Source organism: Larus michahellis, chromosome 4, assembly GCF_964199755.1.
Source record: "Larus michahellis chromosome 4, bLarMic1.1, whole genome shotgun sequence".
NCBI classification, from domain to species: Eukaryota; Metazoa; Chordata; class Aves; order Charadriiformes; family Laridae; genus Larus; species Larus michahellis.
In genome coordinates, this window is record NC_133899.1 from 48350867 (window position 1) to 48364804 (window position 13938).

Genomic DNA, 13938 nt, shown 5'->3' on the forward strand with positions numbered 1-13938 from the left:
CCTTCAACTCTCATGAGTTTATGGGACTCATTTAACATCAAGCTGCTCTGACGTGCAACAATTAACTAGCGAGGCTCTAGACCTAGGTCCTCTTCTTCATCCTGGTCTTCCTCTGCCTCAGCTACCCCTTCTGGAGGGAAAAGCTCTCCTCCCAGGAGAGGAAGGGCTGACATAATGCAGAGCCAGGAGCAGGTTTGCGAGGTGGACGCCCTGCACCTCGGCCAGCAGAGACAGGTTATTCTTCAGCTGCAGTGCTCCCACTTGGACATGCAGTGGCAATGGAAGGAGAAGCCAGTGTCCCCGTGACACTGTGCTGGGGAGTTCTTTGGGCATCGGTCTAAGGAAGCTCACCTGCAGGAGGGATGCTGGCAATCCAATATGAGTGTCCAAAACCAGTGCTGTATCCAGCTTCCTCCTGTGTAACGTGCTTGGTGTCAGGCCCAAGCTGTATTTCTCCTCCAGCCTTGGCTGCCAGGTTCCTCCCAAGGGAGCCCTGACATGCTGTTGCAGGGGAACTCCTGACACAGATTGCTAAGCTGAACGCGTTACATTGCATCTATTCTAGGAAAACTGTTAACTGCGTTTTGAGCAGGCTTCGCTAATCGGGTCAGCCAGACTGACCTGAACAAACATTTTTCCTAATCAAGACAAAGTCATAGTGTAAAGAAGCCAAAAGCAACTTTGCTGAGGTAGTCAAGGGTGAGTTTCCTCTGGAACAGGCTGGACAGTGATCATAATGAATGACCTCACGTAAGGCATCACCTTTGAGCCCTAAAGATGATACTAATTACCCCAGTACTGGTTTAAATTACATACTAGTTTCGGGGAGAATAGCCATGCACATTGCTTCCATCCTGTACGAGGGATTTCTGCAATCTTAGAAAGCGAGAAGATAAAACAGGAGGAGAAAGGAAGGAGTCAGTGTGTGGATATCTGCAGTTCCAGCCTTCATGAGACCTTGTTCTGGCTGAACAACGTGTCAAGATCAGTGTCAAGCATGTATCACTTGGACACTGACCAGACCAGAGCAGCTCCACATGATTTCAAAGGCAGACAGCCCTGAAGAGATTTAAGAAAATAGGAGTAAAAGGAGAGATGCAAAGAAAGAGAAGAGAAGGTGGGTAAAGAAGTCAGAAAGGTATGGGTGAGAGGGGAAGGCTGGGTGTTCAGTTCGGCCCTACAGGAAAGGAAAACCGTAAATGATGTGACCCAACAGGAAAGCAGAAACAAAAAAAATGTGTTTTCTTGAGCAGCTGGGAATAAGTTAGACAGATGTAAGCACTGCATGGCAGACATGTGGGGAGCAACTGGGTTGAAAGATACAGCTTGCCTTTCAGCACGCTACCTGCAGTCCCCTGCTGCTCTGGCTATGCCCTCAGCTCCTCACGCCCTCTCAGCTATTTCTGCTCTGAGGGATGATGCAAAACATGCAGGCACCAACCCAAGAAAACATCTAACAACTCACAACACAAGTTGAGCTCCAAAGACAGGAAAGAGTAGGAAAAGACCTCCATGCGAGCACCCACCATGTCCTATTGCCAGGCTGAAAACGGGATCAATGATTTCATCCAGAAGATACCAAACTACATTAAAGTTGCATGCTCAGAAGTCACTGGCTGCAGCGGGATAGCCATGGTGCTAGCATGGGGGTCAGTCGAAAAACACAGCTTTGGTTCCACCCCTGCTTTCATTTCTCATCTTTCATGTGGAGATAGGGAGTCCTAGCAGTTCAGATGTGTAAAGGAGGATAAACACAGTCTCCAGCAGAAAGCTGGGATTGGTGGATGTAGTAATCCCTGTACTGAAATTGGCTTGGAAGTGAGGACTAACACACTTGGCTCCTCCAACAGACAGCTCTCCTAGAGAAGAACGATGCTGGCCACAAGGTTGCCTGTGAAGCATCAGTGACTACACCTGACCTTGTAGCACAGACCTGGAATTTCCCTGGAAAATCTCCCAGCCAAATCAGGCCAATAGAGAGCTCTTGGCCATTTCTTAGTTGAGCTGTAATGGCCCACTTCATCTCTGGTGCCCTGTCTGTTCCCCTGTAACTCCACAGCAAGGAGAGTCACCAACTGGCTTTTGTGTCCCATTTGGTTTCCTGCAGTGGACAGGCCACAACAGGACAAGGACACGCCAGCTTTAGAGGGTTGACTCATCCCTTCCCTAAAATGCTACACGTTAGTCTTGAGAATCAAATCTTCATATCAAGCACGATTGTACCTGTGGCTATGAGAAGAGGAGCTGCCAGGTGGCCGTCACAGAGACAACTCCAGAGAGTGTTTTCATTCATTTCCTTTAACACTGAGAATTTTTTAAGTAGTAAATAAGTAATATACTAAATGCTAATTAAATACTACAGTCTGAAAACCTACAGTGCTGAGAAAAAAAGCAATGAGCCTAGGAGTAGACTGTTCTCACAGGAGACAGAGGAGTGCATTGCAGCGGTGTCAGCCTGGCCACATTTTGAGTAGCGGGGCTGCATCTGTGGCTATGAAATCCCTACTTCTAAAATTTCCCTTTAAGGGGCTGCTTCAGAAAATGCTTTTCTTTCCAAATTCCCCTCTCTACTAGAGACAGCTCCGTTCCAGGCTTCAGCAAGACCAGCACAGTGCCAGATGGGACCAGCACAGTGCCGGATGAGACCAGTGCAGCATGAGATGGGCTCCTGGGCAGCAGAAGTCACTTTGCATCAATGAACCCAACACTTGTGGGATTCAGAAGCCACCGAACACCATGCTTAGGCACTCGTACTGGCACCAGGACGAGGTCCAATAGAACAGTCTCAGAGGCTTTCTACAGCCTAGTCTGTACAGATGAGACCCCTAGGTTTTCTCTTCTCTGAAAGTGGTGGTGGCATTGAATGACTGCCTTATGCCAGAGGGGATGAGGATCACCTGGCAGACACGGACTGAGCTGTACATGACTCCAGCATCTCCCAGCTGGTGCTGCTGACACCCTCCCTCAGTGGGAGCGGGCTGTATGCACAGATGTGCTTCCACCCCCTGCCAAACCCTCCCTTTGTTTATTCTGCAAGCACTTCACCTAAGCCCTTCCTGCTGCTCCCCACCAAGATGATGGCTCTGTCTCCACTGTTTAACTCTGTTTTGGACACACGCCTTCCTGCACTCCTGCTCTGAGTTGCAACCTCTCCCCTATCTCTGGTCTACCAGCACAGTTAAACGGTTCTCCCACTTTGGCTGAGATGAGCATTTAGGCCAGTGAATTCCCAGCACATGCAGGCAATTGTCCAACAGATGAACGCTTTTACTTAGGAAGAATATCCCAAAAGTTTATCAGTTTCTTGGCAGCTAGAAGGGACACACGAATGATCCCCAGTCTCTGTGGAGAAAGTATTGACCTAGAGCCTTCGAAAGAAAGTTCAAGTCTCTCCCCCTCTTCATTACCAAAATGGAAATACGTTTCCTGGTGATGACCCTGCGGTGATGATGCTGTAGGCTCAGAGACCCATGAACAGCTGTGTTCAGCTCTGGTTTCATCCTGCTGCCACCACTTCTGCAGGTGTAAGTCCCACTATGAGACGATAAGGAGCAGCATGGACATGAAGTGGAGGAACCATGAGATGGATCCAAAGAGACTAACAAAATAGTAAAATCTAGGAAATGTTTTTTTTAGAATTCATTTCCATCAGGCCAAGTCTGATGGCCCCACCAGGTCTCTCTGTATCTGTGCTCCAGATCCCACAGGAATCTCTGACTGGCAAGTTCCAAGCAAAATTTAAAGAAAAAGTCTTGTGTTGCCCAGTACTTGGCTGACTAACCAGGGATGTGTAACTGACCAAATTTTACCAGGCATGGGAATAGAGGGCCGACATGCTTTCTGCGTGTGTCCCCACAAGGGACTACCATCAGTCCCAGAGATGCAGCCTCCCATTAGCGCAGAGCTCTCCTCTCTAGCAGCTGGAAGGAATGAGAAGTGGATGACCAAATCTGCCTGAGCTCTTTGTCCTCACTGTGTGCGGAGATGGTGGGAGGGAGCTTACACATCGCGAAGCTCACTCAGACCAAAGGTCAGTCCAAGCCCTAAGCACCACTTAAGTGCTATTTACATCCCTTTAGTAAGCATAAGAGGAATAGAAGTGTGTACAAGCTTCTTGCAAGAGCAATGGTCATCCATGCTGAATAGCCTCTCTTTATCTTCAGGGAAAGCTCCCCTTAGGAGTTGCACCAACACTGCTCTCCGCCTACCCACTACATGCAGTCCTGCTACTTCCCTCCTTTCTGCAGGCCAGGACAATATTAAAGGAAAGAGCACACGGTAGGCGTAAAACTTAGTTTGCACTCAAGGAGCATCACACAGGGACAAGCAGTTCTTCTCCCATTCTACTAGCTCCCAGTAGGCTCCAAAAGATGCCACTTGTCACATTGCCTGGGCATATAGGATCACACAGTGAAAGCACACGTTGCCGTGCATTCTCCAAAGGAGCTGGGTTAGCACTACTGAGACAGCCTGAATTGCCATTTTGCAACTTCTAACAGCAGAGACCTTGACTAGCATGTAGGCTATTTTTTTTGCCTTGTTGCCTCCCCTTTGAAGGAGATACAGAATATGCTTTGAAAAACATATAGTCAAAATGGAGCTGTGTTCACATGAACATCCAAAGTAATCTCTGAAGGTATTTTTTCATACTATAAAATACAGAAACATAGGGAACAAACAGACCCACTGGGGTACTGGGTTAAAAAGAAACACATACCTCCTGTTTTGCTGGTTTATTCTGGCTTCATTATGCCACCAGAGCATCACAAATCCAGTGAAGCACGGTGATGAATCTGACTCAAAAGATAAGGCGTAAGATAACTCTTGAGGAGTTTCACAGCACTGATAAGAGCTGAGAGACAAAGTAAGATCTCTCTTTATGCAGCTGTAATAGAATGTAAGTGAATAGATGGGTGCTTGCAGGAATGACCAGAAATGCTGGAATGGGCAGGAGACAGACAGGTGAAATTGATAAGCAGAGACTGCATGAAGGATTAGCTTCATTTACGGTGGGTCCTTCTGGCAGAAAAAGATCAGGAAAGTTGTCTAAGTTCAAGAGCAGTAGGTGGCCTCCTGAGCAAAAGGAGACTGATGATGTTGTTAGTATTCATCGTATGTTAAGTCTGGTTAGCAGAAGCTAAGTGGAGTAAAAAGAAGCATTTTGTGTCCCTTGGAGATTTCGCCTCCAAGTACCAAGCAGACACCACTCTCCTTAAGATTTTCCCAAAAAAAACCCCTCATCATACAATCAGACTCATGCAGATTGGGAGGGAGCTCAGGAGGTCTCTAATGCCATCTCCTGCTCAGAGCAGGGCCAACACTAAATGCAGACCAGGTTTCTCAGGGCTCTGTCCAGACAGGTCTTGGAAACCTCCAAGGAAGGAGCTTCCACAGTGTCTCTGGACAGCCTTGTCCATTCTTAACTGTCTTCACAGTGTGAAATTGTTTCTTTATAGCCACTCTAAACTGTCCCTGTTCCAATTTATGACCACTCATCCTCCTGTCATGCACTTATGTAAAGAGCCTGGCTCCATCTTCCCAACAGCTTCCTCACCAGCACAGGCAGGCTGCTGCTAGGTCCCTCTGGATCTGCCTCTCCTCCAGCTGAGTAAGCCCATTTCCCTCAGCCTGTCCTCACAGGAGAAGTGCTCCAGCCCCCAACTATCTTGGTGGCCATCCCCTCCATGCACTCAAAATTTATCATAATCTTTCTGGTACCAGGCAGTCCAAAACTGGACACTATATTGCAGACACAGTTCTATGATTGTCAAGAAAAGGGGGATACTCACATCCCTCTGTTTATCTATCGCTGTTGCTAGCTGCTACCTGTCTTTGCTACTGGGACACAGCACTGCTCCATGAGCCCTGGTGGGTCAGTCCACCCATCCTAGGGGCAGAAGACAGTATTTGGCCTTGCTGAGTTTCATGAGGTTTCTGGTGACCCATTCTTCCCACATGTCTAGGTCATTCTGAATGGCACCTCCACACTTATTCAAATCAATATATTTTTTTCTATTTCAAGCACACAGGCCTTTTTGAGGATGCATCCACAGATGTTCCTTCAGTACTTCTTTGTCACAACTTTAGATGAACAAGACAGGGAACCATTTTTTAAAGACCACCATGACACATTAGGACAAGGTTCACGAAAGGTGAGTGGTTTAGAGACACCTAATTCTTGCCCCAAAGAAGCACAGCCTCTGCAGTAAGGTTCACCCATCTTTTCTTTCCGCTTCCTTTCTGAACAGAAGAAATCATCCTCAGAAAAAGTTTCATACTGGCATTTTATGGCCAAAATTCCTGGCCTGCTCTAAGAAAAATGCTTGCTGAACAATATCTGGAAAAGTTTGCCCATTTTTGAAGCAAAGGCACTGGCAACTTTGCAAGCTATTGTGCACGGTGATGCTTTGCACAGTTCTATGTAAAAAGAACTTCTCAACACATCTCAAGATCCCAGGAGATTTGCTGGATTTAGTAAGGAAATGTAAGTGTATTCCTTCTCCCCATGTTGTCATGCAGAGTGAGAACAAAGGGAGTGATGTATTATGTTCTGGCTCTTGTATCACCAACAGATTGGGTAGGCGAGAAATGGTTACAGAAACTCTTATTTTTATCATCTGGAGGAAGAGAAGGTATCGTCTTGACTCCTGCACTTCAGCATAAGTTTGTGGTGCTGTCAGTTGGGAAAAAATCCACAAAAGCATATCTTTTTCTACTTGTAAGCTGAGCTTAACGATGCCTGAGTCACCACAACCTAGTTAATGTGAAGGCAAGGGTAGGCTACTTTGAGAAGCAGCTTTCCAAGAAGAAAGACCATTTAAATGAGGCAGGACAGAGCCAGCCTGCACATGGCCACTGCACACTTTAAACACACTGTCCTGGCAGGTGGCACCAGATGGCAGTCTTACACAAAAGCTTCTTTTTCACAGGGTCTGCTTGCAGGCAGAAGTTGTATTTAAGCTATAAAGAGATACCACCTATATTGGTTACTGGTTCCCTGATTTCTGACTGCAGCCCATGTTGCACCTAGGTAAAAGGGCTGGTGCCAATACCTACAATTTTCACTTCGGTAAGGGAATAAACAGTCCTGGCATAAAGCACTTGGTATCAGCACAGCTTCATCCACACTGGACGTATATGGAATTAGGGAAAGCCCAAGCCTCCTAACTTGGCTCTCAGGTCTAACTAGAGGTCTCTCAGGTACGAGCAGGCAAGGCCTCTCAGTGCGAGCGAGCGCTCAGTCTTGGGGTGATGTCTTGGGTCTGCCTGAGCACGGTGGGACTCTGCTGCCTCCCGTAGAGTCCAACCAGAGTCAGTCCTTGAGGCACAGTAATATCTTGGAAATTAGGAGCTGGTGAGATTTGTGAGAGATGGGGCTTGCATAATCTCTTTCCCAGACCCAGCGTGCCTCCACACACCACGGGTTGTGCACTTAACATATATGCAAATTCTGCACCTCTACTTTCTTCTCCACAAAGGAAGCAGCATAAAAGGCTTTGGATATCTTCTGCACAGCAAAGCAGAAGTGGATTCATCAGGTGTTTAATGGCTACAGCCCTCCTCTCTGTCCTGTGCTTCTGTGTTGTGGTGCTGGCATCTCCCTTGCTCCAATTGCAAGGGTAGTCCTCAGAGACACAGTGCTACACCAGGAACATGGAAGGTCCCAGTATTGTGACAGAGGAGTAACAAGCCATGGCTAAAATCTCTCTGTCTGGAGCAGGAACACTGTCCCATGGCTGCAGCTGCTCAGAGGTTGGTGGAGCCGAGTGCAGGCAGTGCCCTGCTGCCCAGCATGGGATGATGCCCTCACCCTCACCCCAAACCACCTCGGGGGTGGGGCTGTTCCCCTTTTGCCTCAGGGCTGGGTCCTCCCTGGCAAAGGGGCTGCAGGATTTGTGGCACAAACTCCCACAGAAAGCTTCGACAGGACAGCAAAGAGCCTGTGCATGCTGCCTGGGGAGAGCTGCTGGACTGGGGACTTGCATGACTCCTCGGAGAGGCTGGGCAGTTTCCCTAGAGGTGAACAATGCCCCTTTGGTTTCTTGGGACTGGCAAAACATTTTCCTCCCAAGTCACTCTTCCCCCTCACCCTTCTCTCCAAAGTAAATCAACCCAGCCTTAATGCCAAGCGGGAGATGCTTCACCTCCCAAATGCCACTCTGAGGAAAAGTTACAAGCAAACGAGACCTGAAGTGCCGAGCCCAAAGGTCTCCTGATGGCACCCGGCTGTGCCTCCGGTGCTGCCTGAGCTGAGCCACGCTAACCGCCTGGAACCCCACGCTCTTTCCCCTGCCATCAGTCTCAAAAATGCGCATTATTAAGGAAAAAACCTCTCTTGATTCCCTAGCGCGGTCTCCTCGGGGTGCCCGCGGGCGGCGGGGCCGGTCCCGGGGGGCTCTGGCTGTGTGCGGCGAGGGGCACACGGGTACCTGCACCCCCGGGGTACCCCGCGCTCGGGGACAGGACCCCGGCAGACGCAGCCCCGGGGCAGGAGGGGAGCAGCGGGAGCGGCGGCGAGCCCGACGGCGCGTCCCGTCCCCGCTGCAGGGGCTGCGGCCGCTCCCGCCGGGGACCGGGGCGGGGGGTGGGGGGGGTGGAAGGGGGTCTGCCGGCGGTCCCTTACCACATTGCTGAGGAAGTCCGCCTCGCTGAAGTCGCCGAGGTCGAGGAAGCCGGTGCCGGCGGCGGGGAAGAGCCGCTCGGCGGGGAAGGGCTCCAGGATACTGTCCATGGTGCCCGCGGCGCCGGGGGCTCGGCCGCCCCCCGCGCTCGGCCGGCCCGGGCTCACTGCGGCGGCACGCTCCCGCCCGCCCCCCGGCGGCGGCGGTCCGTGGGGCGGCGGTCCATGGGGCGGCGGCGGGGAGCGAGCCGCCTGCCGGGGACGGGAGCGCGGCGGCGGGTGCCCGCTCGGGGCAGCTGTCAGTGCCCCGCTGCCGAGGGGCCGGCCGCCGCACGCCCCCGCCCGCGCACCGGGAGCCGGCGGGGCGGGACTTCCCTCGCCGACACCCCCTTAAGGCAGCGCGGCGGCGGGCAGCGCACCCGGCTCCCGGGCAGCCTCCCGCACCGCCGGGGCCAGCCGCGTCCCCCCGCACCGCCGGGGATGGACCAGCCCGAGAGGGCCCGAGGGTGGTGCTGATCCCCGGCGGAGCGACTTCGCTTTGAGGAACCGACCCAACCCTCCCTTCGGCAGAGGTCCCTGCCGGCAGAGAGGCGGTGGCAGTCTCTGGGGGCCCCTCTGCATCCCTCGGGGAGCAGAGCCGGGAAAGATGAGTCTTGCTAGGGGTCGGTGCCCGAAGGGGAGCCGTAAGCAGTCAGGGAGATCTCCTCACCCCTGCCCTCCGCAGCAGGCTTGCAGGGTGGCCTGGCTGCAGCAGCTCATGTGGTTGCGCTGTAACTAAAGAGTTGGGCACCATTAAAGAGCTTCAGAAGATTATATGGGTTCAGATAAATAGGATTATGGATCCCCGTCCTCTCTGATCCTTGCTCCAACCAACACTCGGGAAAACCACTTATAAGAAACATGTTGAAGAAGCCCTGATGTTTTATTAATCTGTCCCTACTTTCATGGCTCCACAGAGAACGGTCTGGAGTCACAGCCCCTGGCAATGGCTTTCTTGGTCACAGGCATATGGAGAAAAAAAACAAAGACAGCAGTGCGTCTCTCCTGGAAGAAACCTAGCTGAAAGTTGCCAACAACAAGGGTCATGGTGGGGAAGTCCAGATTTGAGGCTGGCTGGAGCCTGTGCTTGAACCAGATGCTGGGTTTCCACCCACATGACCATCGCAGGCTCTTGCTCCACACTCCCCACGGGTCTCAGGACTAACAGCACAACCCAAGGAGCTCCTTGGCTACTTGTAGCACAAGCAACTGCATGCTACCTCCAGCAGACAAAAGCCTTTATATTTGCACACACAATGGGCTCTTTCAGTTACATTTGCTTTTACCTTACGTTTCAGTCAAGTGTAAAGAGCCTTTGGGTAAAAGGGTCAGAGACATAAATTCAGCCAGGACAGAGTTGTGCTGGGAAAATAATGCTGTTCCTCCTTCCTTAATGGTAAAGAAACCTCTTTGCCAATGTGACTGCCAGTGGGTTTAAAGGGGGAACACATAAACTTTTGCCACTGTAAAATGAGGAGAAGAAGTATGCCCAGACCCTTCAGCAAGAAGCAAACCTCTATCTCCAAGCACAGGAAAAGGTGTCTTTCCTTTAACATCCCAGTCAGTGGGTTCTCAGCTGCGAGGCGCAGAAGGACCAAGCCCTGCGATGGCAATGGGGTGACAGCGCACGGTCACGGAGTACGGGCAGAGCCACAACAGGGGCAGCTTCCACCTCCCGCCACTAACCAAACACGGATATTGCTTCCCTAACTGCAAAGGCTCACCGATGGAACCAAGAGTTTCTGGTTCAGTTCCTCGCACAAGTTAACACAAGCAAGTCTCTTCTCAGGACACACGCTGTATTTATTCTCAGCACCAGGCTGAGGAAGCCGAGATGGTGTCAGCTTCAGTGGCTGTTTGCACAGCATGGGTGGCAGTGTCATCAGAAAAGGTCAAGCAAAGTAAACCTCACTTGTTTGTCTGCACTCTGAAGGAAAAATGCTTTGGCACATTCGTATAGGGATTGTGAAGTCCATTTGGAAGATCAGAATGGCTTGAAAAAAAATGAAATTACCTGCTCTGAGAACCTGCTTCTATTTAATACTTTTAGTACTGAGCACAACTGACCCAGCCTCAGCTCCTCTGTCTACGGCTGCTGCACCTCTGCAGGCAAGAAGGATTGTAACAAACCTCCCTTTTTGGTATCACACTGCAAAGCTGCTCTGTCCCATCTTGGAGAGCTCTGATAGGGACCCTCATCCCTAGCATTTGTGTGGAGCTTTGAAATGGACATTTTCCCCACGTCAGACACGAGGGCAGTCCATTACGGGCAATGCAAACATTACCTTTGTGTTCAGAGAGTGTCACCGCTGAGCCTCTGGAGCCAAAAAGGTGAGGTATTTCCGCAGGTGAGCAGTTTTGTGCTGGACAAGAGACCTGAGGACAGGGGAAGTGTTGATGGGATGGGGTGAGGGGAGGTGATCGCAATTCGGAAAGACTCAGACATGCTGCTGCTGCTGCTGGCAGGGGGTCCCCGCAGTGAGGGGGAACGGACAGGCTGAGCGGCACTGCTGCAATGGGGGCCTGCCTACGACAGCTCTTGCAACGCTTGAGCAGTGTTAGCAGTGTCTCATGGCTGTGGAAAAGACAAATGCCATACTGGGATATAAATGTAGGAATCCTCGTACAAAACCTTTAAGAAGAGAAGTTCCCCTCCTGCTCTGCAGAGGACCAGTGCAGAACATAGTGTTAAACAAAATGCCGTGCCCACCTGGGGTGCCACCCCTCCAGCAAGATGGAGACTAACTGGGCTGGGTCCAGAGGAAGGCAGTGGCAACGACTGGACAAAAAGGGGACCCTAAAAAGGGACTGAGGGAACTGGGCTTCTTTGGTCTAAAGAGAAGACTCTCACGCCAACAGTCTGTAGGTGTTCAAAGAGCTGCAGGAAATAGGAAGGCAAGAATTGCTCTCCATCGTCACACTGGAGGAGACAAGCAGCCAGACGAAGTGGCAATGTCACCCTCACCAGAGCATCTTGAAAACCAAGTTCTGCAGCCATCTCTTGGGACACAGATACAACTCATCAGGAGGCAGCCTTGGGGCAGGGGCTGAATCACACAACTGCTCAAATGCCTTTTCAGCCTTATTTTCTCTGATGTTATATTTAGATTTATTTGCAATCTGATCGCAGAGGAGACTGAAAAAAGCAATCAAGTATGTTTAGACTGAACAAGTCTCAAACTGAGAGCAGATAAGCCTTCCTGGCCTCACAGCATTTGATAATGCAAATGCGCATGTATGACCAAGCTCATTTTATCAGTGCTGAGAAATGAATCATCAACCCAGTTCTCATAAAAAAGGGATCCCGCTCTCCTGTGCTTCACCCTGCCTGGTCTTGCTGCCACTGCCTGCCTCTGTACCCATGGAGAGAGAACCGCAAGTCCCTCATCGTGCTGCCTTGCATTCGCTTTGCCTTCACCCTGCACCGTTGTGAGCCAGACATGCAAGACAAGGGAAGCAGCCCCTGGGCTTGAACGCGAGCACAGCAACCCAGGCCATTTTGTAGCCTGCAAGGCTGAAGCTTTTGTTTCCGCCCCCCAGACCGAGCCAGGAGGTTTCACAAACTCATCGAGGATGAATGTTTCTTGAGGAATGTGCGGTGAATTGCCTATGTCAGTGATTTTTGGTTTGCTCCATGCAGGCTTCCTTGTTACAGGAGGGGTCATCTGCCTGGAGTTTGCCCCCATTTGCAGCCTGGAGAGCCAGTTTGGGAATGATTCACGTTGTTAGAGCTGCTTGCTTTGGGGTCAGGCTGGCTCTTTAGGACCCTCACCACAGCAGAGCTTTTACTTCAAGTCTGGCAAAAGATATCGTTTGTCCTGTTTATTTTTCCAGCTTTGGTGTTCACGTGGATAGAATAGCTGCCGCAAGCCATCTTCCTAGCCACGAAAGCTTTCTGAAGCCATGCAGGCTCCATACTTTGGCCCTTCAGTAGGTCTTTATAGCAGTCCTGCCTTTATTTCTCTCCATTTTTTCTCTGGATTGGACTACCTCTCAGTATATTGCTCAGGGGTGGTTTTTGCTCACTGTTTTATGCAACACAGACAGAGGGAGCGACTGCATTGTAGATCCCCTCTGCTCCTGAAGTCCCACTGAGAACAAGGTGAGGATGGAAACAGGGCTTTCAACCCAGTTCAAATAAGAGGCATTGCAGTCCCCAGGCAGTCCCTTAGGAGTCAGGCCATGTGTGATGGCAAAAGAAGTTACGTATCCAACACTCAGGCTATGATATCTTCATTTAGGTTTTGTGAGAAGAATTCCAAACCCATGAAAAAGTCAAGACAGGAGGGGAGGAATCCAGCAAAACATCCTCTAGCAAAAGGTAACTTTCGAGGAAGGACTTGCAGACGCTGGAGCCTTTCTCTGCCCACTGCTCCACAGCCCCACCTCATCCAGGAAGCCTGGCTCCCTTTTGATTTCCTTCCAGAAGCTGGTTTAAACTCTCTCTCACACACATTTCTCCCTCCAGCCAGCTTCAGCTGCTTTCTATTTCATCCTTCCTTCTGGGTACCCGTGTCAGGTACCCAGCACGCTTGCTCCCATTGCCAGTGAGCAGCAGTAGAGATGGAGGGGAGCCGGCAAGGAGATCACATCTATCTCAGCTCCCTGCTAAAACCAGAGAAGGGGGGGGGACACCTGTGAAACCAGAGTTTTCATAAATCTGCTGCCACAGCTGAAAGACGGAGTGAGTTGTGTTCTGTGTGTTGCTTTGCATGCAGCTACGCAGAACTGGTGCTGCATCAAATTAAACGTCTGCCTGCAAAAGCAGACATGTTTCATCGGTAACCACCAAGTCCAGATAGGTGCAAGCTGTGCTGGAGCACTCGAGAGAGGTGCAGACACACACGGGTACCTGTGCTGAGGGAATGCACACCACAACTTGTGCTTTTTTCCCCTCTCTTGCTCGGGAAGCAGGGGGGAAAGTGAAGAGCGTATTAATTGCATGTTTGCATATAGCAAGGATCCATGAATGCTGTGGTTTCAGTGAGCACCCTAATGCTATGTAGGGAATGAAAGGGAAGCCACAGAGCTCAGCACTGCAATTATTATACTTTCTGAGGTGAACTTAGGGCCCCCGGACAGATCTAAATCTGCCTTGCAATCAAGGAGTGAGTGACAGGCAGGGAAGTGGAGAACGACGGACCTAGGGAAAGGAAAGCCTTGTATACAAGACACCAGACCCTAGCAATGTCCCTCTATGGAACCCCTTCAGCCTCCTGGGAATGCGGCTGAGCTGCCTGCGGCAGGATTAGTTATGTTGGAAAGCAAAGCCCCAAAAT

At 50.7% G+C, this 13938-nt stretch overlaps 1 protein-coding gene across 3 annotated transcripts in view; it reads right to left on the minus strand.

The window, feature by feature from the left end:
• CREB3L1 (cAMP responsive element binding protein 3 like 1) overlaps positions 1-8943 on the minus strand; it is a 46192-nt gene extending 37249 nt beyond the window's left edge. For 2 of the 3 annotated variants that reach the window (XM_074584505.1, XM_074584506.1), the window contains exon 1: positions 8624-8841. In XM_074584505.1, coding sequence (XP_074440606.1) covers positions 8624-8731 — 108 coding nt within the window. In that variant the 5' untranslated portion in view covers positions 8732-8841. Of the gene's footprint in view, positions 1-8623 lie in introns of all 3 variants that reach the window. The other variant, XM_074584507.1, reaches the window with a different exon arrangement.
• Positions 8944-13938: the final 4995 nt, after the last annotated feature.